This window comes from Pezoporus flaviventris, unplaced genomic scaffold (assembly GCF_033815535.1).
Source record: "Pezoporus flaviventris isolate CSIRO_AGI_PZ_B2104156 unplaced genomic scaffold, CSIRO_AGI_Pfla_v1 ptg000001l, whole genome shotgun sequence".
Lineage (NCBI taxonomy): Eukaryota > Metazoa > Chordata > Aves > Psittaciformes > Psittacidae > Pezoporus > Pezoporus flaviventris.
The window spans coordinates 62,144,082-62,170,446 of record NW_026892549.1 but is presented as its reverse complement, the minus strand read 5'-3'; the positions used below and the strand labels follow the sequence as shown (position 1 = coordinate 62,170,446).

Here is a 26,365-nt window from a genome sequence, read left to right as displayed (position 1 = left end):
TGAAGACATGTTCATTCACTTCTCTCTGCAAATTGCAGCCATCAACTTTCTCACAAGGATTTAACACCTGTAAATGCTTCCTATTGATTTCCCTCACACTCCCCTTCCCCCATTTGTTGTTTCTGCTTTTGTAGTGAGTAAATAAAAGTAGTCCTGTACTTTTTAGTTAGTTATTTATTAATCCTCTTTGGTAGAAGCCCTCAAGAATTTGAACCCTAATAATGACAAGTCTTTTTCTCCTAGTCGCAGTTGATGTGGGTTATTTTGGAAATACATGGGGCTATTCAAGTGCTCTTCTAACATGTAATCAAAAGTTGAGTAGCTCATGCTCAGACTTGCATGTTTTACAGCCAGAAGTAGAAAAAGAGAAATCTTAGCACTTGCTTCTCTCATATGTAATTGCGTTCTGATTTCCAGCACTGATTAATTCATTAATATCCATATATCTTAGGACAGTGTTGTACTTTAGCTCTTGACTCCAACGGTTACTCCACTTACGTATTTGTAGGCAGTGATTGTATTACTGGCCTTCTTTCCAAAGCAACACTTCTTCCATCCAACTGGCTAGGAACTGCAGCTGGAATTTTGTACAAGAATTCTGGACTGCATTCCTAACAATAACTTTCAAATGCTTTGGACAATGATGTTAATGCTTCCCTGCTTCTGCTAGGAAAGTCTGATCTGGCTCTTTGTACACCCTCTTCGCCTGTGTTGGCTGCATCATGTTTATTAGTTGGTTTTTGTCTGTCAGAGAACTAGTAGTTCATAATAGATGGTTTTGCTCTTGGTCCTTAAATTCTGAGGCTCAGGATTTCATCAGATGTTTGCAATATCAGTCCTCTGAGTCATCCACTTTCTCCAGTGTGATCCTTCTCAGCATTAATAATGCTTCCCCTCTTGCTTTGATAGTTCTCTACTTGTGTCTCTGGTTCCTTAGTGCAAACAGTCCTTTAAAGTTCCCTTTAGAAGCTCTTCTGGTAACTATTCACCACCATTTTTCTCCTGAAAACCAAAATTCTGGTAACCTCAAATTGTTGGTTTTTTTTTTAATAGAATTTACAGTTCTTATGCAAGGCATGCTGAGTCATCATTAATACTCTTGCATGGTATTACATGAGATACTTCACTGAAAGAGATAGAAAGGATTTGAGTTAGTTGTGAGCACACCTTTTCAGAAGCTGTAACATCTGTCTCTTCAGAATTTGTTCTGAACCCTTGACTTCTATTTAGATCCAGCTAAGAGGTGGCTTACTTAAAAGTGATATTTCTAATGAAAACCATTTTATCAGTCAGCTTTTCACATCTAGTCTGACTCTGTCTTTCAGCAAATGGTAATGACACCAAGAAATTCAAGGGGGAAGATAAATTGGATGGGGCTCCTTCTCGTGTTCTTCATATCAGGAAACTGCCTGGGGAAGTGACAGAAACAGAAGTTATTGCTTTAGGTTTACCTTTTGGTAAGGTGACCAACATCCTGATGCTGAAAGGGAAAAATCAGGTAACGTGTTGCTTTCCATTTTTCACTATGCTTTCTGTGTATTTTCAAAATATGCTGTTAAAATGCTCTTGAAATAAGTCAGAACAGTAAGTATGAAAACCAAAAAGCCTTAATTTTTCCTTTTTATGAATTTATACTGTCTTTTAGTAAATTATAGGGGTAACAGGGTATGGCGGAGCTGCATATAGCAAAAAGTTAACTGTGAGAGAAATAGTCCCTCATCTTCAGGGGTGAATTTTTGGACTGGTAAACTTGGTATATAGCGAATGACATCTGAAGACTGGTATTTGTTACCATGTGTTGTCCGGTGCTTTAAGTGTTTTATATATGCTGCTAATATGACTGTTATCTGCCTTGTAAATACTGAAAATTAACTGTTTAATCACAGGCATTTTTGGAACTTGCCACAGAAGAAGCAGCTGTCACCATGGTGAATTATTACTCTGCTGTGACGCCTCATCTTCGGAACCAACTTATCTATATCCAGTATTCCAATCATAAAGAACTGAAGACTGATAACACACTTAACCAGGTATATTTACTGTTCGGCAGTATTACAAATGCAGGCAGAAAATGAGGCTTAGTGTGTGTTCTTGGCTTATGTGGCATATGTTTAAATCAGTTAGTTTTGTCTATGTTCTAATGCTACCGTAGTCTTCCCTGTGGTCTTCTGTTTTGTGACATTGAAAGGGATTGGCTTTCTGTGTGATCTTTCCATTATGATGAAATCTGGAGAGGGACTTTTGTCAAGGGCATGTAGTGATAGGCCAAGGGGAATGGTTTTAAACTGATGGTGGGGACCCTCAGATTAGATCTGAGGCAGAAGCTCTTCCCTGTGAGGGTGCTGAGGCACTGGCACAGGGTGCCCAGAGAAGCTGTGGCTGCCCCATCCCTGGCAGTGTTCAAGGCCAGGTTGGATGGGGAGCAATTTGCTCTAGTGAAAGGTGTCCCTGACCGGGGCAGGGGGCTGGAACTACATGATTTTAAGGTCCCTTCCAACCCAAACCAGTCTGGGATTCTATGATAGCCTTTAGAAACAATAGTAATCTGTTGAAAGACATCTTGGTTCTGATTAAGTATAGTATTGATTTTCCAGTTGGTGCTTCTAAACTGAAAAGTTAGAATCTTGTGATAGTTTGGCTTCTAAATGTACTTTTTAAAAATTGAGGAATTCTGTGTTCCCCAAAATGTCAGTGATAAGGAAAAATAAATTCATTTACTTAGAGGATGAATTCTGCCTGTGCATCTAATGAATGGACATAGTCCTTTAAGAAGCTTTCTCTTGCGTTGTCCTCTGGTGTCTGTGCTTAATCTTTTTTTGTACTCCATGTGTCCAGTGTAGAGGATGTGATGACTTTTCAACAGCTTTTATGCCACTATACACATTAATACTCAGTTTAAACATATTCCCAGTCTTTCAGGTCTCTATTTCTTTGATTTCAAACTAAATAATAGAAATAGATACTTGGCAGTGAGTATTCTGTTACTAGTGTCTCCAAGGCATTCTATACAACACAAGGTGGTTGGATGTTCTCTTTTCTGTAAGGAGAAATAAAGGTGGTGCAAATGTTGCTTTAGTCTTCTTTTGGTTTGGATTTGAAGTTGTCTTTGTTTCTGGATGTTCAAGGTGGAAGATACAAAGAAGTTGGGATGTTAGTGCATGGAACCGGAAAGATAAAGAGTTTGAAGAGGAGTGCAAGTGTCTTAGCTATAAAGAAGATAAAAAAACCTTTAAAAATAATGAAAGTAGGAAAAGGTCCATTAAGCTGTTTTCTGAGTTTCTCAATAATAGCAGCTTCCAGGACTGTTTTTAGTTCTGTACTTGGAATGAGTTGGCTCTGAAGAAAACTTAAATGGTCCATTTTGAGTATGTTTTCTCTCAGCTCTATAATTCTATGTAAATCCTTTTCCTGTGAGACATCAAAACACTGAGAGGAGCATTTAAACTCCTTTAAACCAACCATTTCTTACCTTGTGTTGTAGATTCAGGAATCAAGATGACAGTTATTTCTGTAACTGTAATAAAATACGATGCATAAGCATAGATGGATAGTGCTAACAAGGGTTAGATGTTCAAACTGCCTTCACAGATTCCAGTTCTTTTGATTAAACAGTCACTTGAAGGAGTGAGTTTTAATTCCCGTGCGCTTCTCCTGTGCTTACAGAAGGGAATACGAATTAATCATACAACTTGGCCCAGTATTTGGCCAGCTTGAAAGTTCTGTATTTCATATATTAGGGGAAAAAAAACATGTTTGTTATCAGAAGATGTTTTTACAGTTACAGTGCTATTAAGTTTAGAGGTAAATCTTGTTTTCCCAGCTAGTGTTCACCAGGTCTCTGTGTTTTTTGTTTCCCCTTCCCCTCCCTTTTCCTTACTCATTGATTCCTTTCAGGATGAGGATTATCATGTAAGTTGTAAGCTATGAAATCATGCAGTAGCTCTGATACCTTTAAAATATGCAGCATATGTTCATATGGTGGTTATTACTTATACCTGGCATGCTCACCCATCTCTGTTTTGTATTGTTTGCTTCATAAGGCTCCTGCAATGAAAGCATTAAATGGAACCCCTTTTTCCTGCACTTTTTCTTTCTCAGAAAAAGACATCTCATTTTTCTGATCCTGTCAGTTTGGGCACTGGAAGTAGTGACATAGCTGTGTGGTTTTGTGCTGTCATCATGTGGTTACCTTTGGATTTCTAAAGCCCTGCTTGTGTTTAAACACCCCAAAATCCCCACACATGAAGAGGATTTTGTTCTTCTGAAAGAGGATGGATAACAAACACCAGTTTGTTTTACCTTTCTGCGGGTACTACTTCCTGACATTTGTCAGCCTTGTGTATGATTCCACTGTGTTAAAGCTGAGAAGTTTAGAAGTGTTAGCTTAGTATTAGCCCTTTCTATCAGAGTTCTGAAATGGCAGGGAAATGTGAACTGTAATAGAATCTCCTGGAAAATAGGTTCAGTCCTGCTGGTTTCTGTAGGCTTGTCGGTTTTTTCTTGGATTTGGTTTTTGTTAAAGGAAAAGAATCTTGAAACCTACAAAATCTTCACTTACTTCATCGTTACTAGTGCAAGTAGGATTGATTGATACCAGTGCCATTTGAAGCCCTTCTTTATTGTGACATAAGGGTTAATTGATGTTTTCATTTGTCTCTTCTCACAGAGTTGGACTGCATTGCACTTACGTTGTGTTCTGTCTGTAGCTCTCAGTTTGAAATCAGTGGGCAGTTTTCTGTTTCTGGAGTTAACTGTATAAATATTGCTAATTAATTTCTAGCTATCATCTTGAAATATTAACCAAGCTGTTTTGCCTTTTCTTGTCTTTTGTTTTGAAGAGGGCCCAAGCTGTTCTTCAGGCGGTGACAGCTGTGCAGGCAACAAATGCTCCCATTAGTGGGACCACTGTTAGTGAGAGTGCAGTGACTCCAGCTCAGAGTCCGGTACTCAGAATAATCATTGACAATATGTACTATCCAGTAACCCTGGATGTTCTCCATCAGGTAAGCCCAATTTCTTTTGAATTTGAGCTCTCATTTGGGAGGAACTTCATGTGTAAAACTTTTACCATGTTTCTTGGCAGATATTCTCTAAATTTGGTGCTGTGTTGAAGATAATCACATTCACAAAGAATAACCAGTTTCAAGCTTTACTGCAGTATGGTGATCCAGTAAATGCACAGCAAGCAAAACTAGTAAGTACAGTTTTCTTTTAAGGCTGGTGACCTTCCTGTACTCTAAATGTTTGGAAGATGTTAATATGACAAGTACTGACCTTAGTAATGTGTCATACTCCACCCCTTGTGCGAATTCTTTGAGATGAAAGAATAGTTGGGAGGTATGATATTCCTGTTGCATAAAATCAGTATTTGAAGATACTGTGTTTAAGGATTCTGTGTCTAAAGATTTGTATACATCTATAATTTTGACTAAATATCTTAATAAGACTTCACATGTGCAAGGCTGCCATAGTGTAGATGTCAACAAGCAGTAGAAATGTAGGCTGTGATGTTGGTGCGGAATTAATTCACTCTAAGCAGGAAATTCTGTAAGATGGAATCATAGAAAAGTAGGGTTGGAAAAGACCTTAAGATCATCCAGTTCCAGCCCCCTGCCACGGGCACGGACACCTCACACTGGGGTAGGTTGCTCCAAGCCCCTGTGTCCAGCCTTTCCTTGAACACTGCCAGGGATGGGGCAGCCACAGCTTCTCTGGGCACCTTGTGCCAGTGCCTCAGCACCCTCACAGTAAAGAACTTCTTCCTGATATCTAACCTGAGCTTCCCGTATTTCAATTTGAGCCCATCACCCCCTGTCCCATCACTACAGTCCCTAATGAAGAGTGAATTCTTGTTGCTAGGTTCTTTCTAACCATCAAAACAAAGATGTGATTTGTGGATTGGATAAACATTTATAGAAGTATTTAATTATTGTATCCTAAAAAAATTACCTAGAGCTCATTATAACCGTACATGTCCAGAAGAGAGAGTGCAGTCTTACTCATGGGATCAGACTAGGAAGCCGCTTTGGATGAGTGACACATGAGGGCAGGATCTTACTTGTGTTTTAATGAAGGTTTCCCTGCCCATGGCAGGGGGTTGGAACTGAATGATCTTAAGGTCCTTTCCAGCCCGAACCACCCTATGATTCTATGAAACTCTCCTGTCCTAGGTAGGAAAGGCAAGAACAGGTAACGGGTTTTATTCATTTTAGAGAACCTCTGTATAAATTATGACAGATCAACAGCATGTAATCTGTACCAGTTGTTTGGAATTAGTTGAGTGGGATAATTGAATGAATCTGTGGCAACAGAAAAGTTGAACCAAAGGTGGAGGCTGGATTTTTTTACTATATCAATTTTCAAGAGCTAAAATGGAATGAATTTATGTTTTCAGGCCTTCCCATAGAGGCTGGATTTGTGGGAAGCTGGTTCAAGTTGATGTGCTTGTTCGGTGTTGCTTGGCAGCGCAGGAAGTGCTTATTGCCTATAGATGACAGAATAGCTGAGAACTTGAAGCAAAAGTGAAAAGCTTGCACCTCAGCCTGAGTTGGCAATGAGTGTCTCTTAGTAAAGGAAACAAAAAATAGGCTTAGTTTTCTGTTACTGTACGGAGTGATGACTGTGTTGAAATCAAGACCTTCATGGTGGAGGAGGATCGTTTTTATCTTCATCACCAAATGAAATACTGATTATTGATAAAAAAGTATTTTAAAAAGGTGGTCAAGACAGGAATCACAAAAAATAAAGAGCTTTTCAAAAAGCAGAGAGGAAGTGTTCATGCTGTTGGGAAGAGTAAAGTCAGCCAGAATGAAGTTACAAGAATAAAGGTGATTTACAACTTGATTTACAATGATGTATTATCTTATAATCTACCCCTGCAAAGCAGTCTGGAAGTATTTGTATATTTGGAGTATAATTTAAATTAGGGATATTCTTCTCAGAGATGAATAGTATCAAATATTAAATGGTGTTTGAGTAGAGGGAGATGCAAGGATGTCGCTGTAATAGGAAAAAGATTTGCCTGGACAGGATACACCTTTTGGGTTTGAAATAGGTTTAAAATAGTGCAGAAAAGATCTTTAACCTACAATTGCTGCAGAAAGCAACTGAAGTAATTTAGGTTCATGTTTGAAACACTTTCTAAACAGTTGGATGCTCATGTGTTTGTTGCACAATTTTGTAATTCAGGCTTGATTTGTGTTTGGGAATTTATTTTTTCAGTAACATTTTAATGCTGCTTTTAAAGTGCTCTTCTAAAGCAAAATAGGACATGAGGTGATACATTTCTTTACCTTTTTTGAGCCTTAAATAAATTATGAGAAGGTTTAATGGAAAGATGATGTCTGTGCAATGGCCTGTTGTGATCTGAAGATGTGTCAGTGTCATTCTAGGGATGTATTGTAAGGAAGTAACAGAATAACAAAGGATGAGGTTTGTGAAAGTATGGAAGGAACCTAAAGATATCTCGCTGTTGTTGACTTCTGACAAACTGGTACTAGATCATGGATTATTGTATGTATTTGTTCCTCCAGTTTTTCATGTTTTGATTAGGTTAGCTGTTCACTAGTAGTTGCTCATAGGTGAATGACTAAACTCATTGAGTGACTCCTGCACATACAAGCATTGTCAGAGTGATCTTGGAGCCCATCTTGGTGACAAATTGAAATGGTCTTCAGTTTATAGTTTCATATTTTAACCAATTATAACATAAATAGGCAAAATGCTAAGAGTAATACCCCATTGCAAGTATTGAAGAATGCCAAATTAGAAGGAAGGTTTAATTTTCCCCCTGTCCTCCAGAGCTAATAAAATAAGTACAGTTCTTAAGGTTGATCGACTATGGTCAAATGCAAAGTGCCACCACAAGAAAAGTGCTTGAAAGAAGAGTCAGATGATAGGAAAAACCCCTCTGGTTTAAATATATCTGGAAATAGAGTAGGAACAAGAGGATGTGGTAGCTACATTTCAGTTGCAGGAGTTCAAAATTAAAAGCATACTAAAAGACGAAAGAAGTTTTCAATTTCTTTCCCATCAGTTGTTACTGTAGAAGATAATGGGGAAATCAGAATGTGGCCTTAATAGAAATTGAATACTTATTAAGGAAGTTAAAGAGCAATTTGGAAAACTGAAGGGCTGGAAGTACCAAGCAGAGATGCTATTCATTTGAAGGTTCTGAGAAACCAGTGACACTGACAGGAATGTACAATACCAAGCCTCTGTGGGACCACTTTTGCTGTTTGAATGAGCAAGTAGTGAAGAATTGCACTCGCTCATTTCCCATTGAGGTAGATGATGGCTACACTAATTTGTGTTTCATCACCACCCTCAGATTGGATTGTTGCTGTCTGTTACGCTGCCAGGTGAAGATGACAAAGCTCAGGTTCTGTGCAATGCAGCAGTCTAGCCATGGGTTGGAGAAGGTACGGAGTATGTGCAGTAGTAGAGCACATGGAACTACTGTACTTCTAATGAAACAGAAGGTGATGTCCTATAGATGTCTTTATGCATGAGGAGATACTTGAAGCATCAAAAATAGCTCATTTTCATAGTAAACAATCAATACGTTCAGCATAACCAGCAAACTTAAATTTGAATAGCTGTAATCTGGAATCCTATAGAAAGATATTGACAGTTACTAATGCCTCATCTCTGGAGGATTAACTGAAACATGTATGTAGTGCATGCTAGTCATCTTGGCCCAACATAGGTCGAAATGGAGAGTTCCTGCTGTAGTTGGCCTGTAGGTGATTCAGAGTACCTCTACAGAGGTTCTGCTGAGGTTTGACTCTATGTTCAAGTTCTTTCCTGTTGATGTGAGTGACAGCTACAGGGTTGCTCTGCACAGGTAGCAGTCTACAAAAGATCTCTGCTATTGCCCTAAAATCTGTAATAGGAACGTCAGGTAGTTGTTGCTGGAGTGGGAAGCAAGGACATCTCCAGATAACTACCCTGAAGCTAAATAGGTTATCCATGATTATTGCATTCAGGATTTTCAGGCATCTTGAATCCTTAGGAGCACAGCTTGTGCTAGGAAATGGTAAGTTTATATCCCAGCATGATGTTCTGTAGTATGGAATACCCCTTTGGCTGCTTTGGGTCAGATGTCTCAGCTGTACGTCTGTCCAGCTTCTTGTGCCCTTCTTCACTGGCAGAGCATGAGAGACTGAAAACTGTGTGTTTATCAACATTCTTCTCAAGCCATTGATATAGCATTAGGTTAGCAGATAAAGTTGCTTTTCTTTTAATTTTGTCACTAATTATATTGAAGGGGAGAAGGAGAACATGCAGGAACAGTGTAGATACTCGGCTGTATCAAGGAGCTGTCTTAAGATGGTATTTAAGTCTAGATGATTTAGTTTTTTTTTTTTTCCCCTCAGGTCAACTTCCCATGTAAAAGAGCACTTGTGCAGTTTTTGCTGTTCTTTTTTCCTGTGAGCAATTTAGTTGGCATTATGTCCATGTTAAAGTTTCACCATGGAATGCAGGTGAATTAACTCCACTCAACAGACTGAACTTTTAAGTTGGATTGCATTGCCCCTTTGGTGCATTAACAGCTTCTAGAGAAGAGAAAGAAACATCAGGCTTCCTGGAATCGTGTTAAGAGAGGTTAATGAATGTGTTTTAAGCTGAACTGGTTTTCAGATGGATATATGTGTATACACCTACCTTGTTGAAAACATAAAAGTGAAACCAACCTGTACTGTGTATTATTTAAGTAACTTGACTCCCTTTTCCAGGCCTTAGATGGTCAAAATATCTATAATGCTTGCTGTACCTTACGGATTGATTTTTCCAAACTGGTGAATTTGAATGTCAAGTACAACAACGATAAAAGCAGGGACTACACTCGTCCTGATCTGCCATCTGGTGATGGGCAGCCAGCGCTGGACCCAGCTATTGCTGCAGCATTTGCAAAGGAGACCTCTCTTCTAGGTATGATTCTTGCCTTGTTCTTTTGGATTGCAAAGTTGCTTGATGAAAATGATTGTTAATTCTTCTTGTAACAATTAAGAGATCTTAGGTTGCAGTAGTGTCCAAAGGCCCATTCAGGGTTCAGTCTCTATTTTGAGCTGAATTGTAGTAACATAGTGATGTGTGTGTTCATTCATGCTAATGCTTATTTGTAGTGTCATATTATGAAAATAACAGTTTGTTGGTTTCCTTCGGTGAGGAAAGATTATGCTCTTTGCTTAAGAGAAGAAATCTGTATTTTCACTTCTAGTCCTGTGGTACATAAATTCTAATGTCCTGAAGTAGTAGGTGAAACACTCTTGAGAGATAAATGTATTAGCAAAATAACGAATGCTTGGGAGGGAGTTGTAATGCGTGTTTTTAATTTATCACAATTCATTGCCTCAGTTTCACTCCTACTTCTGTCAAGTTGCTATTCTTCAAATTGAATAGTACTTGGGCATGATCTGCTGACTTCTGTAAAACCTGATTTATTCTGTTGTGATCATTGTTCTTCCCACTTAGTCTTTTCCCATATTTTCTTCTTTCATCAATTCCCATTTTTCTTCTAAAGAAAACTTCAGAGCAACATAGATTTTGTGCCTTGGTTTTGGTACAGGATGGGTCAGCTTGGAGTAAGTCTGAGTTAATGTAGTAAAGGGGGACCTCTGCTCTGTGTGTTACAGAAGTTTGGAAGGAGCTTAGTGAATGATGTGGGCCCAGGAAAAGGGTGAATATTGCACTTAAGGCTACTGAGCACTGTCATATGTCTGCCCTTTTCTAAAATCAGATCACTTGAAGGATACATTTCCTATCTAGTTGTAATTCCACATACTCCCACCTCAAATTCCACTGATTTTGGAATGCTTGACTTCACATCCTCCAGGCTGACTTGCAAAATGGTGTATCGCTTCTGCTACAGCAGGAGTTTGGGGAAGTAAAAATACTGTAAGAATCTAGGGTCTCTGAAGAGATTTCCTTGTTTTGTCTTTTAACTTCCTATTGTTTAAGTATTGAAATCTCTTTTTGTGGATTGATAGGGCAGATGGATGAGTGTTTTTAAGTGTGACACCACAGGGATGAGTGCCCTTGGGGCTGTTAGTAATTCTTTGGTCAGCACATAATGAGTAGAACATAGACATGGGGTTGCAGTCATGTTAGCTTAAATGCACCTCTTTAAATGCACTGTTTTTCCAAGCAACAGGAAAATCGAAGGCGGACAACATGAATAACATCTATTCCAGTGAAGTCAGACATGTTCATTTTGATGAGTACTGCAGACACTTTAACATGGTTGTTACATTATTTTCTCTCTCTGTAAAAGCATTCATTATTTGGAAGGAGACTTAAGGGAGTTGGAGCCATTTTCTAACCCTGCTCATGGCCAGTTGGGAGAGCTCTGAGTTGTCAAAATGGGAATGGTGCTCGTTTGAATAGGGGAAACATGGTTCTCAGTCTGGGCTCCTTACTGTGCAAAAAGGCACAAAATAGAAGTGATAGAAATAAGAAAGGGCAAAGGATAGAAGAAACCCTCAAAAGCTTAAATGGACACTGCAATTTATAGCTGCATTTTTATTCAGATATTCAAAAGGAGAAGGTTGAGAACACTTAGTTTATAATATGGAGGTTGGCACACTGTGATGTGTGAAGTATGGCAGAATGATAGCAGTGACCTTCCTCCTGCTTCTTCCTTTGAATGTTTCATTTCCTTTTATTTGCTTTAGAATTCTTATTTCTGTAATGTTGCTAGCGATACCTTCAGAGTGTACTCAGTCAGTGTCTGCTCTGCCCTATTCACAGATGGCACCCAAAGGGCATGTTTCTCCATGAAAGAGTGGAGCTCCATTTTGAGCTTCATGTGATGCTCTTCAGGTTCTTTAACGTGCTCAGAAAGAATACCCTAAATTGAACCTGTAGCATTCTTGTTAAAATCCTTGCTGTACCTGTTCTCTTATATGTATATAATGAGATCATTAACAGAAAATGTGGTGAGGACTCAGGTCTGGCTTTTACTTATGTTATGCTGTTACATGCTGGATAGTTGTACATGGGATGTGTTTTTGTTGTTGGCTTTTTAACTCTCTAATCTGTATGTCAGAAGTGAGATTTAGGTTTAACATGATTTGGTGAGCTGAGTTTTAGTGACAGGATGTGAGTCTTGTTAATCTTGCTGTTTAGATCTGCATTAATACTAAACCATTACGTATCTCCATTTCCTTCTGGATGGAATGAGCCCTTTTCTTTAGGAAACGTAACTTTATGGTGCAGTGTAGGAACGCTTGCAGCTACCAGAACTGTTACGCAGAGGCTTTAAAAGAACTTACTGTCTCCCTCAAACCCATTTAGGCTCAGCATAAGAAGCAGGCCAGTAACAGATACAAAAAGATGGTGGTTACTTGACATAAAGCTGCAAAAAAGTTTTATACCAGGTGTAGGGATTAAATCCTGTTCCTAGTCACATTTATGCACACCTGCATTAAGATGACTACTCCTGCTGCTTGTGGTTTTCACACATAAGTTCATCATCAGTTTTTAGTCTGGCTTTAATTTGCCTCTTATTAAAATGTCATTACTAGCTTGCATTTTAGAAGTAATTCACAGAGATACACTGAATGGGAGTAAATAATGTGACATGCTGTGTTTAAGCTTCATTGAGGACAGAGACCTCCGGAAGCTAGGAAAAGGGTGTACAGTAGTTGTGTATTTTTATTAATATCCAGAAAAAGCAAAACCATGTTACCTGTAATTGTTCAAAGCCAAGATAAAACTACTGACCAAGCTATCTCACACCAATTGATCACATTCACAAAGAAGCTAACTTCTTAAAGTAGTTTCAGATAAGTTGTCAAATCTTAGTGTGTTGCATGCTAAGTAGTAATCATAAACCAAGTTTTTCTTAAATTTATTCATTAACTGTTTTTGACTTGCTTAAATCAGATGGCAAATCAGAGAGCAAGAACTGTGGTTGCTGTGGGTTTGTAATTTGTCTGACCTTTGCAAGAAATGAGGTCTTTGTATGCTATGGAATCAGTTAGAAACGTATCAATCAAATAGATGATCCTAGCCCACATGCATCATTACTCATTCGTCTGCTACATGCTCAGCTGTGATAAAATAGTATCAGAAATCTTTGAGACTGAAAATTGGGCGTCTTTGCAATGAGTCTTTTAAAAGAGGGAGAAAATGGTCAGAATGGGCTGGTTTCCAGAAAGTTGGGAAATCTTACAGGAAAAACCTGTAAATAAACAGCAACTGTATTGTACTGAGCTGCAACAAACAAAAAATTATCATAAGAATGACTCAAGATTTTAGCTACTAATATGTCATAATATTTAGATATCTAAATTAGAGTTAAATGTTACAGCTGAAAATAAGTTGCTGTGGTTAATGCTCCGATAGCTTTAGCCCTTGCTGTCATTGCTGGCTTGCTTTATGGGCAGTTTCCTCTAATGCCCTTTAAGATTCTTATTAAATTATCTATTTCAAAGAATAATAATTGTATGAATGGTGTTGGATTAAAGTCAGGGAAGGGTGCATACACACAGCAGAAGATTTGAAATGCTCTGGTATCTTGTCATTTTCTAATACCTAAATGATTGCTGTTGACCTGATATAAGTTGTTTCCCTTCAGGTGGACATCTGTCACTCCTTACTGTCATTCTTCACATTTCTGTCTGCATGACCTTGACAGGAGCTGAATGTAACTAAACATGACAGCATATGCAATACAAAGCACTCAGAAGTACATTTGCAAAATGATATTTTAGAGCAGAACTGGATTGTTATAGAATTGTTTGAAGGTTTTAATTTGACATTCACAGGTTTCCCTCTGAGTTACAGCCTGATTTGGGGAATAAACTTCCAGTTCAGTGTTCAAGGCGAGGCTGGACGGGGTGTTGAGCAAGCTGAGCTACTACAGGGGTACTTTATTCAACTGCATCCTCTTGTATTTGTTTTTTCTTAAAGCTGTGTTCTTCAACTTTAACCCAAGAGCAAAACACACATCATATTGATGTTATATTTTTATGTTGCTATTAATATACATAAGTATATAGTATTGTACCAAATACATTTTGAGAGACGAAATTGCATCGCAGTGGTCTATCTAATTCCATATCCTTTCTCCTGGCTGTTAATATTACTTCTGCCTTCTCTGCTGGGAGACCTAGCACAGCCCTCGTAATGGATGCTCACACAGTAGTATGCCTGGAGAGGGTGCTTTCCTCCCCAAAGGGTGCTCAGGCATTGGACCAGGCTGCCCAAGGCAGTGCTGGAGTCACCGTCCCTGCAAGTGTTCACACACCGTGGAGACGAGGCCTCAGTGCCATGGGTTAATGGTGGCCTTGGCAGTGCTGGGGTAAGGGTTGGGCTGGATGAGCTTAAAGGGCTTTTCCAACCTAGTGGATTTTGTGATTTGTGAAGCAGATTGTATGTTACTTTATTGCCCATTTAGTGTAACTGGCTGTTGTTTACATAGACCATCTAATATGGTCTCAAATCTGTTGGGTTTTTGCAGGATGGAAGGGAAAAAGAGAAGATAAGGGCTTTTGTTCTTTTTAGGTATTCCAGTCAGTCCCACAAATACAGCATCTAATGCAATAAGAGATGGTATTTGTTGCCTTTGATTCAGGTAGATTTTCCCTTTATCTTGTGGCGTGAGAGATGAGTGGAATTGTCATTAGTGATAACTTTGTGTTCCTCTGGTCTGGCCCCTGAATATTTACATTTTTAATCTTCTAAACTTTATCAGAAAGCATTCTGTATCTTTAATTTCTCTTCTTAGAACCCTTAGTGGTGGGTTTTTTTGCTATGCGTCTTGACAGGAAATAACCACAAAATATTCCAATGCTTGTGATAGTGTTCAACTGTATTACTTACTGATCAAAGTAGTGATGGATGTCCTGTTCCCTTTGAGGGGGCATTTGTCCAGCCATTTTCACAAACAAATGGGAATGAAGATGGAAATCTTGTCCAAGTTGTAGGTTACTGCTCCCCTGCTGCTCCCCTTCTGCCCTTATGTGTGTTCTGAGAATCTAATTGCAGTAAAAGACAATAAAATACTCAACTTATACTTCTTTTTTTTACATACTCTGCTAAGCCAGTGTCTTTTTACTGAGCTCTGTAAAACGCACAAATAAAATGTGGATCAAATACAATAAAAGCTGTTCCTCTATAAACTAGACAAGGCATATACGTGACAAGAACCTTCCACTGATCCTGGGAGTAGCACAGTCACCTTGTTACCCCAGTGACTTGACCAGGCAAAACCACCAGCTCTCTACACAATCCATGTTTCCTTGGAAGAAGAAAACTAAAAGCACAGCTAAAGGTTTAGCCTAAGGGTAGTGTGCTGCTTCAGGGAATTGGATTACAGAAGCCACAAAGCATAATCAGTGGTTCTGCCTAGAATCTTGAATTGACGACATTGCCTCCTCACCTCAGTTATGCAGAGGTTCTGAGAGGCACGGAGGCCTTTTCACATGACCAGCTCCAGTGTTGCAGATTGAGTTTGAAGCATCAAGTTGAGGTGTCCCTGCTCATGGCAGGGGGTTGGAACTGAATGATCTTATGGTCTTTTCCAACCCAAACCATTCTGGGATTCTATACATGAGAAAAGTTTGGTGCACAAAATATTGATGTGAAAAGCAAGTACTTTTTACACCTTCTCAATTCTTTGAAGACTTGATCTGAATAAGAAATAATTTTCACTTTTCTGCATGTTTTGAATTTAACAACCCTTTCCCCAAGCCTTTGGAGGACATTAGCAGCCAATGGTCTGCTCTGTAGAGTGCTGTATGCAACACATGTGCTGATAGAGGGACTTTTCTGCACAAAATGACTTGTGTGTGTTTCGTAAAATATGCTTTATTTTAAAATTAGGGCTTCCTGTTGCAGCTGTTCCAGGAGCTCTGAGTCCTTTGGCTATTCCAAATGCTGCTGCTGCAGCTGCAGCCGCTGCTGCCGGCCGGGTGGGAATGCCTGGAGTTCCAGCTGGTGGCAATACAGTTCTCCTGGTTAGCAATTTAAATGAAGAGGTCAGTGAAACCCCTTTACTACTTCTTTTGCCCTCTTTAGTCACCATTCATTTGTCACTATGATTTCTTTGCATTTGGCCTCTTGCATTTGGATTTTAAGCTCAAAGTATTTTTGTTGGTTTTCTTTAGTAATCCCCCCAAGTTAATTTTAAAGCCCTTATTTTGTTTTCCCAGGTAGCTAACAACTTAAAATGTCCTTTGATAGTCGGCTACCTATTTTATCTAAGAAAGATGTGGTAACTACTGCATGTTTGACCTTGGAATTGAAAGCTCTTCTTTTTTTACACCTCTGCTTTCTTTTGCAATTATAATCCCATAAACTAGAATCTTCTGTTTTGTTTCTTCTAATGGTTTGCTGTTTCATTCCATGCTTGTAGCTCACATTTGAAGGTCTTTAATTTCTGTGAACTACTCTAACACGTTTTTCTTTGAAGGTTCTCCCAAAGATCTTGACGGGCAACTCTTCCAGTCTCTCTTAGTAACTTTTTCCTTTGCAGTAACTCCTTTGTCTTTAAAATTAACAATAAGAAGAAAAAAACTGGTGGCAAAGCATTTTCACTGTAACTTGTATCTTTCCTGCTAACTCTGAAATCTCCAGAGGTTGACTTAGTTTTGCATTTTGACTGTCCTTTTACATTTCTTTTGATGGCTGTGAAAGCTGGTATGAAATGTGGGACGTTTGTATCAGTCTAGCTGTTCCATTTTTAACTGGCCTCTGTCACTGTAAATCATGAAGCTTTTTTTATCATCTGGTGCTATTTTGTCATCCAGTCTTGCATGTGAAGATGTTTTTGGTCAGAGTGCCGTTTGGAAAGAGGGTTTGCCTGCATTTCATAGCCAGCCATGCTTACGCAGTTCAAGTTCCAAGTTGAAAAGTTCTATTGCATGCTCTTTTTATTTATTTTCATGTTGAGATGAAATGCTGTAGTTGACTCTTGATATGAATGTACTTTACCCATATTTGTCTTGGGTGACTACATTTTACTCAGTTTTTCTTGTACAGTACATAAACCAACCATTTTCTGACCAAATTCCTGCATTTCCTATGTACTGACCTATATTTTATTTTGTTTTTGTTCCCCACTTCCTTATTTTTTTTCTTCTGCATTGCTGTATCCCCTTCCCCATTTCATCCTTTTCCCTTTGTGTTCAACTTCCCTTTTCCTTGTCTTTCCCCCAACTCCCATACCCTTCCCTGTCTTACCCTTCTCCTCGTCTTTTGTCTCCATTCCCTGTCTTCATTCCCTGTGTTCATGCTTCTGTGCTTGAACAAAATGTTCCTCGGACCAACTTGCCCCAATTAACCGCCTTGAAACCATGATCCATGACCACCTCACCATTCTGCGGGAACCACCCTTCGTTATGGATGATCTGTTCATCTCCGCTCTTCCTCGACTCTTCTCTCTTCTTGTCTTACGCTGCTTGCTCTTCTCTCCTTCTAAAGATGGTTACGCCCCAAAGTCTGTTTACCCTCTTCGGTATGTTATTGTTAGCACTATACTTTTATTATTGATTTGATTTTGGTTTCTTGTTTGGTTGGTTTTCTATTTTTTGTTTCACCTTAATTCTTATTTGTAGCTAGCACTTTGGCTTAAAGTTGAAGAGTAAATCTCTTTGCTATTTTTCTTTTGCTGTTGAAAACTCTCCATAGAACACAGATTGATTTATTGATTTGTTTTCTTTTAATGCATGCTAATATATTTTGCATGGTCTTTAATTTAATATCATTCACATAGCTTTGAGGGTTGATCAGAAATGATTCTTTTCAAAATTCACTATTCAAAAATCTTTTATCTCCTTTATTCATTTGTGAGAGCGTTGAGTTTGAGTGAGTGATCTCGTTGCTGTCTGAATGTTCCATTGATATGTCAAAATGTATTACTTCAGTGACTTGCCTTTAAAATGAACTTTTTCTTTTGGGTTACCTTTGACTTTGAAAAGGTGTTTATGGTGATGTGCAGCGTGTGAAGATTTTATACAATAAGAAAGATAGTGCTCTTATACAGATGGCTGATGGAAACCAGTCACAGCTGGGTAAGATTAGTTTTCCATTTCTATTCCTGTTAGTCTTAAGTGCTTGAAATTACTCTGTGTGAACTGAGCATGTTCACATTTGTCAGTTTGTCTTGTATCCTGGTTATCCCCAAAATCCAAAGACTTGCATGCACTTGTATTCCAGAAGGTCTGCACAATAGCCTAAATGAATTCAGCAGCTTAATCGCATGTGATGGGCTTTAAATAAAATGAAATATTCATGCAGGTTCTGCAGAGATGGAATCAATTCCAGCCTTTTAGCTCATTGACCCTTTGATTTGCTTGGGTAGCGGTCTTGGTTGCTTGGGTGAAGTACCACAAGCTATGGTAAAGTCATGCTGAATTGAGTAAACCTGTCTTTTTCAGCCATGAGCCATCTTAACGGACAAAAGATGTATGGCAAGATTATTCGAGTGACCCTTTCCAAACATCAGACAGTACAACTACCTCGAGAGGGACTTGATGACCAAGGGCTGACAAAGGATTTTGGTAATTCACCTCTGCATCGCTTCAAGAAGCCTGGTTCAAAAAACTTCCAAAATATATTCCCTCCTTCTGCAACACTTCATCTGTCCAATATTCCGTAAGTGTAGGCTCTCAGTCGCCAGTTGTATTAGTATGAGTCACAACACCCCAAACTGAGTAATAATTTCTTGCTTACGCTCATTTCCTTTCTATTTGTAGACCATCGGTAGCAGAAGAGGATCTACGCACATTGTTTGCTAACACTGGAGGCACTGTGAAAGCGTTTAAATTCTTTCAGTAAGTAACTTTCCTGTATGTAGCTCTGCCAGAAGACTGCGTAAGTGTGTTCTTGCAGCTTGTCTTAAGGGAAAATAAACATCAGGAGAAACCCCTGTTGTGTTCGAGTTCCTAATGCTGTTATTTTGTTTCAGAAGAGATCACAAGATGGCACTTCTTCAGATGTCAACAGTAGAAGAAGCTATTCAAGCTTTGATTGATCTTCACAATTACAATCTGGGAGAAAATCACCATCTGAGAGTTTCTTTCTCTAAGTCAACCATTTAAAAAGGCAGATTAGAAAAGGAGGGTGTATTGCATTGTTTGGTGTTGTCACCTATTGACTGTTCAGGAAAGTGGGGACCAGAGTTTGTCTTCTCTTGTTTTTTGGGTTTTTTCTATTATTTTCTTCTCATGCTGTTATCATTCCTTGATTGTTTTAAAAACTTAAACCCTTCAAAGCAGTGATTCTAACTGCTGGTGTTCAGCTGTTGTTGATAAACCATCCTTTTGTTGACAAGATTTCAAGTTAATACCACAGGTTTTCAACTTAGTTGACGTACGTGCCTTAAACAAGGAGAACTAGTACTGCTGGAATTGCATAACTAGTGAAAAGGCAGATTTGGTTGTCTGGGGCACATTGTTACATGATGATTTCAATATGTTTTGGCAGGGGTGTGTGAAAAGGTTAAGCTTTTGTTTCTCCTGCTTGATAGATTTCTTTTATCTGCTGGCTTGTCACTTAGTTTTCTTTTTAATCGAATAAGACGAGTTACGCTGAAAGAGTTAAAGGATGTTATTTGATTTGCTTCTTATTTGCTTTGTGCTCATTTGTTTGAAAAAGGCCTTTAGTATTTCATCGTTCTGGTCTAGATTCAGTTCTGAATGTAGGCATTAGTTAAAATTAACAAGGTACAGAATATTAATTTTTTCAAAGGACAAAAAGTGACTTCTGTGACTTTGAGCCCTACATGAAAAGCATTGTGGGATCTTAACCTTTTTGTACACACTCTTGTGGGATGTATCATATAAATGTCAGCACTAAGTAATGTCTTGTTTGTGGCTGAATATTTTTCGTAGATGTTTTTTGAAGTTGACATGACTTACGTGCATTTCAGTATATATTGCCATCTTTAGTTTGTAATTAAGATCTGGAATATGGTTGTGGATTTCTGAGCATGTACAGACCGGTCAAGCTAGTTCAGGAAATGGTGCATGTATTTTTTCAATGAAGAAGAAAGTTTGCTGCAGAAGCTGGCAGGAAATTTTGGGGCAGTTTTCTCAAACTGACAAACCAGGTGGGACCAAAGTTTATGTGCCTTTAGTCTTAATTTACCTTGCATTGTAATATTAAGTTTTAATAAATCTCTTCAAGCTATTTTGTATTTAGAAATTGATCTGACTTTACTATAAACATGGCTCAGAATCTACAGATCCAGTTAATTTGAAAGCAGTTCTCTGTCAGGCTGAACTGTTACCTTGATTCTGTTTCAATGACCAATACTTTTTGAAATTGATGTAACTTAGTTTCAAGATCCATAGATTCTGTTATCTATGTAGAGACGAAGAAAAAAATGGTCATGTATATTTTCTATTAGTTGAGTTTTTACATCTTTAGAATTGTAAAATTCAGTCTAGTTTGAAAGTGGCACAATTAAAAATTAATTTTCTAACAAAGTTGGGAGGTTTGACGGTGGTTTAATTTCATTTTGTGTGTACTCTGCTTACCTCTGTAGCATGCTCAATAAACACTTCTGTAGCTCTGTATTCACCTTTTCTGTCTTTCTCTGCTGCTTTCTCTCTCTCCTCTTCTTTGTTTTTCACTTCTACTGTGCTTCTAAATTCATGTTTATTCTCTGCCAGGGTGGGAAAAGCGTAATACTCCAAAATCCAATTTATGGCATTTTACCAAAATCTGATGCTGTGAAAAAATACCAGCTCCTTATTTTCAGAAAGCTAGTGACCCCTTTGCAGGCGTATGTGCATATGAAACATTTCCCACCCTGTTGTAACTTACTGCTTTAAAGACATAACTTTTATTGTAGTTCGTTAGCTCTCTCTTTCTATCTTTTTAGTTTGGAAGCAGATTTATGCACTAATAGATCTCTCAGGTTTGCCATGCTCTCTTGCTGCAGTTTCATCTCTCATTTTTTTTGTGTCTGCTAAAGGTTTTCTACTAATCATACAGTATACTCATGGGCTACACTTACAAAGTTGGGCTTTTTTTAATGCTAGATTAGTGGACCATGCATATTTCAGACCAGGATATTTCACCTCATCAGAGACATGGGTTCAAATTGAATGTAAAAACAGTGGGGGCACTTTAATAGTGTTTCTTCATATTACTTTGAACTGATTGTTGTGGGTTTCTTTTCCCCCTCGATTAGCAATAGGATTAAAACTTTTACACAATCCGCTTTGAAGAGTAACTGTATGATCCCAAAGCATTACATTGGTAAAAGGTGTCAGTATTCAATTCAGGGCATATTTCTGGCCCTTCTCCAGTAGAACTACTGTAGATTTATTGATGTCAGATTTATTTGTGACCGGATGCCTGTCCTTTGGATTGGCTTTCAAATCAATAGCTATCAGCTTTTTAAAGGTCATGGTACAACATAGGAGGGTTGCATCGGTCTTCCCTACCTAAAATAACATACATTTATAAAAAATACACCAAAGATATGACTTAAGTTATATCGCAGTGATCACCCAATCTGAAATGCCAGTAGAATCAGATTGCATCCATACCTGACACATAGGAATCAACACCTTCTTAGAACAGTGCACCCAAACACATTGATGTGACTGTCTCCCAGTTGACTCAATTGGTAGGTAAGGGTCTGATAGAGCTGATCTTTCCAATTTTCCATCTATACAATATGATTTCCTATGTTTTTTTTTAAAGTTAAAATGTGTCTTACTTCCTTTTGCATATCAGAATGTGCCTGCATGTTTCAACTAGAAACGTGAATCTCTTGCCAGGCTTATTTCCTTACAAAGAAGTGTCTGTACTTCTCTCATTTTGAAGAGTTCTGTGGCAAAAACCTCAAGGGAAAGAATATATATTGAATTTGATTTTTTCATCAATTCAGGAACTTTTATTAGGAGGTTATATTTGTATCAGCCAAAATTAAAAGCAATGAGAGTCATAATTGTCGTGAAAGCATTTTTCATTAACTCGGTGAAGAAAATCACTGCTGCGGTATTGATACATAGTCTTTAAAGTGGGATCTCTTCAGAATATACAGGTTTCATGTCAGAACTGCTTGAACTTTCCAAACCTTGTTTTTCTTGAGACTTTACTGCATTTTGTATAGTACTTTGTACCTTTTTGTTGTTATCAAATGTAAATAAGTTTCTGTATTTTTAGCTCTTTGGGATGTGAAAATGCAAAGCATCATTTTTATTAAAAGTTTACTACAAATAAGGTTCCTTAGACTAGATTTTTCTCTCATGGAGCAAAGACATCGGTTGGGAAAGTCCAAAACTGATTCTTCGAACAGGTAACATCCACTGGCAAATGCAATAGAGAAATGAAGTAACCCAGAACCATTCTGACTAAAAATTAGGGGCAAAACTTCAAATTTAAGTGGATTGACTTTAAAGGATTTCTTGTATATTCTGAATTCACATGTTATTAAAAGACACCTTTGCCCTGCAGGAATAACAGTTCATATGACTAGTTGTGAATCGCCATTTTGGGATGTTTTACATTAATTTTCAGTTCTATATAAGCCATCTTACAAAAGACAATCCCTTTGATTGATTGTGAGTGTCCTTCTGCTTATTGTAGTGTTTTACAGCATGACAGCACCCATCAGGCATTTATCTGCAGTATTTAAAGCCTTAAATTTCATACCCTGGTTTACTCTAGATAATTTATCTGATTCTATGCTTAGATAATAAGTAGTTCTGTTGAAGCACTGGGAAAAGAAGGTGAGAATTGTGTTCTTCTCTACAAACAGGTATATAAATCCACTCATCCATCTCAAGAAGTCTTTTTCCCAGTATGACATGGTTTACAGTGAGCAAGGTTTCTTAAAAAGATCTCATTGTCTTAGGCAGGGGTGGGGCTGAAGCATGGATCTGTTAAGACCTTCCTCCATCCTAGAGTGAGAAAACCTCAAGTTCAGAGTTTTGCCGAGTTGACCAAGTTTTTCTTTAAATGATTTCACCAAATATCCCATCTCCTGTAGTCCTCTGTATAGGAAGGGCTATGGGAAGTTGGGAATGTGGTCAAGATGTGAAGATAGGCTTTCCCAGGTTGTACAGCGTGCGCAAGATTTCTTACCTTCCTCATCTACACACGGCAAGAAGAGAGACTGAATTTCTGGAACAGTGGGATTTATCATCCTATCTTATATTTAATGGGCCTTGGGAGGCTTAATCAGTGGGCTGCAGTCATCTTAACTGTAAAGAATGACCATCTATTCTGTTAGTCCACAATTAGCTTGCTAGAGCCAGTAACAAAGTTGCTGCCTTGCTGAGGAATCCACCGCACAATAATAAAGCTTCTGAGAATTTCTTTAACTTGTTCTATTGCTTTTCTTTGAATGTAAAAATTCATTTAGAATGACCTGAGTCTTTGGAGCTTTGCAGATCTCTACAGGGCACCTATGCACACACACATACAGGCGCATGTGTGTTTGGGCTCTTCAGAATGGTTAACAAAAGGAGATGGGTGAGTTCCTGCTTCATGGTTAAATGGTTAAAATTACCATTTTTACTGCATAATGTTGCCATCTTTTGAGTTTACTGAACTTTCGCAGCTCAACCAACTGCATTTGGAAGATTGATGTATTCTTTCTTGTTGAGTTCTGCATGCAGGCGGCAAAGGCAAAGCAAAGAACTAGATTTCTTCCTCTGGAAAATGTGAATTATATGTGGATTGGCTTAAATACCTCAATAATAATAATACCCCCCCCCCCCCCGGCTCAAAATAGCACTGCTATTATTAAAGAACTCTGCATGTTTTATGAATTTCAGCCCAGTTTCACAAGGAAATGAGACATGCGTAATTGCGCTGTCTGCATGTCAATGTCCTGTTCCCAAGATAACCTCTCTGTCCTCCCTCTTAGTCCTGCACCCTTTGGCTGGGTTCCTGTCAAGAGAGGGGATGAAGATCTCGCGTCCTAGGGTGCTATAATTTCTATGCTCATGATTAGTTGGCTTGTGAGGTCAGTCCTTCAGTGCTGTGGGAAAGGGAAGGAATAATTCTGCTGCATTTTCTTGTGTTTTGGCAGGTATTACTGAAGGAGCATGCACATAGTTCTCTCAACAGGCAGTAGCTTGTGAGGCAGCAAATGTAATGGGGGCTGGGGGTGCTGGGTGCAGGACACAAGAAACAAGGGATGTTTTGCAGCAGGAGCAATATTGGAGCATTGAGGGAGTTTCTGTAGGTTTCTTTAAGTTGTTTTCATGCATAAATAGCCCTTAAAAATGGTAGGTAAGGGGAGAGTTATTGGTTAAATTATTTGGGGAGGGTGGGTGTTACTTTACAAACAAATCTGGTCAAAATCAACTCATGAGGTAAGTGTTTTCTGCTCAACAGGTGCAGAGGTGTCAGAGCTCAGGAATTGCACGCAGGCTGCTGTGAAAGCTGGTTTTCCCAGGATGAGGACTGATCATCCCTGGAAGCCAGAGAGACTGAAAACTTGAAGCCTCTAGCCCGAGGATAGGCTGCATGTCAGGGTAGTTCAGGGTGGTTGACACTGATGGCTTTCAGGCATTGGAGCAGGCTGCCCAGGGCAGTGCTGTAGTCACCATCCCTGCAAGAGTTCGCACACTGGAGATGAGGCCTCGTAGTGTTAGTGGTGGCCTTTACAGTGCTGGGTACAGTTGGACTGGATGAGCTTAAAGGTCTTTCCAACCTGTTTGAGTCTATGGCAAAGTGAGCTAATGGGATCTAGAAAGAGATTTGCAAGAGGAGTCACAAGTGACACACTGGAACTCTCATTTTTTGATTAGGAATTTTACAGTGGGTATTTTTAACCATGTGTATTCCGTGGAGTGAAGCCTCAGTACCCTTTGGGCTGATAATGTTCCTTAATGCCTGGGGCTTACCTCTTGCAGCATCAGCATCCTTTGTGGAGCCAAAATGATGCTAGACTATGTTCTTTCCTGAAGCAAGAGATGCTTCTTGGCAGCTGCACCTGAGAAGCACCAGTGATTTACTGCATGTAGTGGGACATCAGCCTTGCTCCTGCTTCAAAACAGTGACAATCCTAAGCTAGTAAATAGCCACAGCACTGTGCCACAGCATTCTCTTGAGCATGCTGTGCTTCGTGTCTGAACATTAACCTAAAGGTATTGCCTTTAAGATTTAGATACATATTTTGTGTTCACAAAATACGGGGTTGTGTTTCCAGGTTTGAGTAAGTCTGTAGTGCATTTTGGTCCACAAAGGGGTGGTTGTGATAACCAAATCACTGCCCCTTATCACTCGAGTTACTCAGTGAATTTGCAGTGTGTGGAATACGAACATTCTTACTAACATCAATATTGACATTTACTTGCAGTTTTCTTACGCATACCTGTTAATGGTTAAAGTAGTTCCTTTCCCAAAGCAAACACAGTAAAGTATTGGATCTCTTTCACAGGCTGTTGGTTCCTGTGGCTCTGATCTGTAAATTCTGCACTGGGGTTCTGGGTTCCAGAAGCTGTGAGGAAGCAGAGACAGGACACCTGACACAAACTAGCCAAAGGGGTATTCCATACCACAGCATGTTATGCCCAGTATAGAAACTGGGGGGAGTCACCCGGAGCAGATTGCTGCTTGGGTCAGGCTGGGTGTTGGTCAGCGGGTGGTGAGAAGTTGTATTGTGAATCACTTGTGTTTACTGTTTTCCCCTTTTAGTTTCATGTTCTCTCCTCTTGTTATTTCCCTTATCCTTATCATCATTGGTAGCAGTGTTGGTTTTGTATTGCACCTTAGTTACTGGACTGTTCTTATCTCAACCCATGGGATTTACATTCTTTCCAATCTCCTGCATAGCTAAAGAAAGGTTACAGAGATACTCTCCCTATGTTGGGAAGAGCTATCCCAAGCTTTCCTGATAGATTTACTGCAAAGTCAATCTATTGTGCTTGGTGTACTTAGACATTGTTATAAAGCCTACATTTTCCTCAGACATCACAGTGATTACGTGCTGCAGCTACTAGATTTGTAGGGATCTAAGACTTGCAGATTGAGTTGCTTCTAGGACTTCAGCACTTTTGAGATCCTCCCATCACCATAGTAGGTTGCATCTGTAATTTCAGGACTTGTAGGGTATATGCTGTAAAGTGAAATTAGGGCTATATCAACTTCAGGCTCTTGGATTAAGATCCAGGTAGCCCTAGAAAAATCTGCGAGCCCTGTTTTGAGGCTGTTCCCTCATTGGAAACCCTTGAATCTTGATTAGTTATACTGATTTCAGCTTCATGTAGTATTAAGCACCTGCTAGAATCCTGAGTAACCAAAATACTAAGAGAGAAGCTCCTCAAATGCTTCTTATTTTTGGGAATGTTTAGGAACTTGAGAAATGTTATGCTTGGAATCATTCTTCTATAATAAATAATAATGTTATACTTAGTCCTGTACTTTGTAATTATTTTTTGGTACA

General features: G+C 38.9%; 1 protein-coding gene across 4 annotated transcripts in view; it reads left to right on the top strand.

The window, feature by feature from the left end:
- The window catches only part of PTBP2 (polypyrimidine tract binding protein 2), a 43,808-nt gene extending 23,280 nt beyond the window's left edge, over positions 1–20,528 (top strand). Inside the window, exons 4-14 of one of the 4 annotated variants that reach the window (XM_061461821.1) lie at positions 1,326–1,498; positions 1,887–2,030; positions 4,839–5,003; positions 5,084–5,194; positions 9,738–9,933; positions 15,847–15,986; positions 17,431–17,464; positions 17,928–18,020; positions 18,387–18,603; positions 18,705–18,782; positions 18,920–20,528. In XM_061461821.1, the coding sequence (XP_061317805.1) occupies positions 1,326–1,498; positions 1,887–2,030; positions 4,839–5,003; positions 5,084–5,194; positions 9,738–9,933; positions 15,847–15,986; positions 17,431–17,464; positions 17,928–18,020; positions 18,387–18,603; positions 18,705–18,782; positions 18,920–19,049 (1,481 nt within the window). In that variant the 3' untranslated portion in view covers positions 19,050–20,528. Of the gene's footprint in view, positions 1–1,325; positions 1,499–1,886; positions 2,031–4,838; positions 5,004–5,083; positions 5,195–9,737; positions 9,934–15,831; positions 15,987–17,430; positions 17,465–17,927; positions 18,021–18,386; positions 18,604–18,704; positions 18,783–18,916 lie in introns of all 4 variants that reach the window. The other 3 variants (XM_061461816.1, XM_061461815.1, XM_061461813.1) reach the window with 3 other exon arrangements.
- The last annotated feature ends 5,837 nt before the right edge of the window (positions 20,529–26,365 follow it).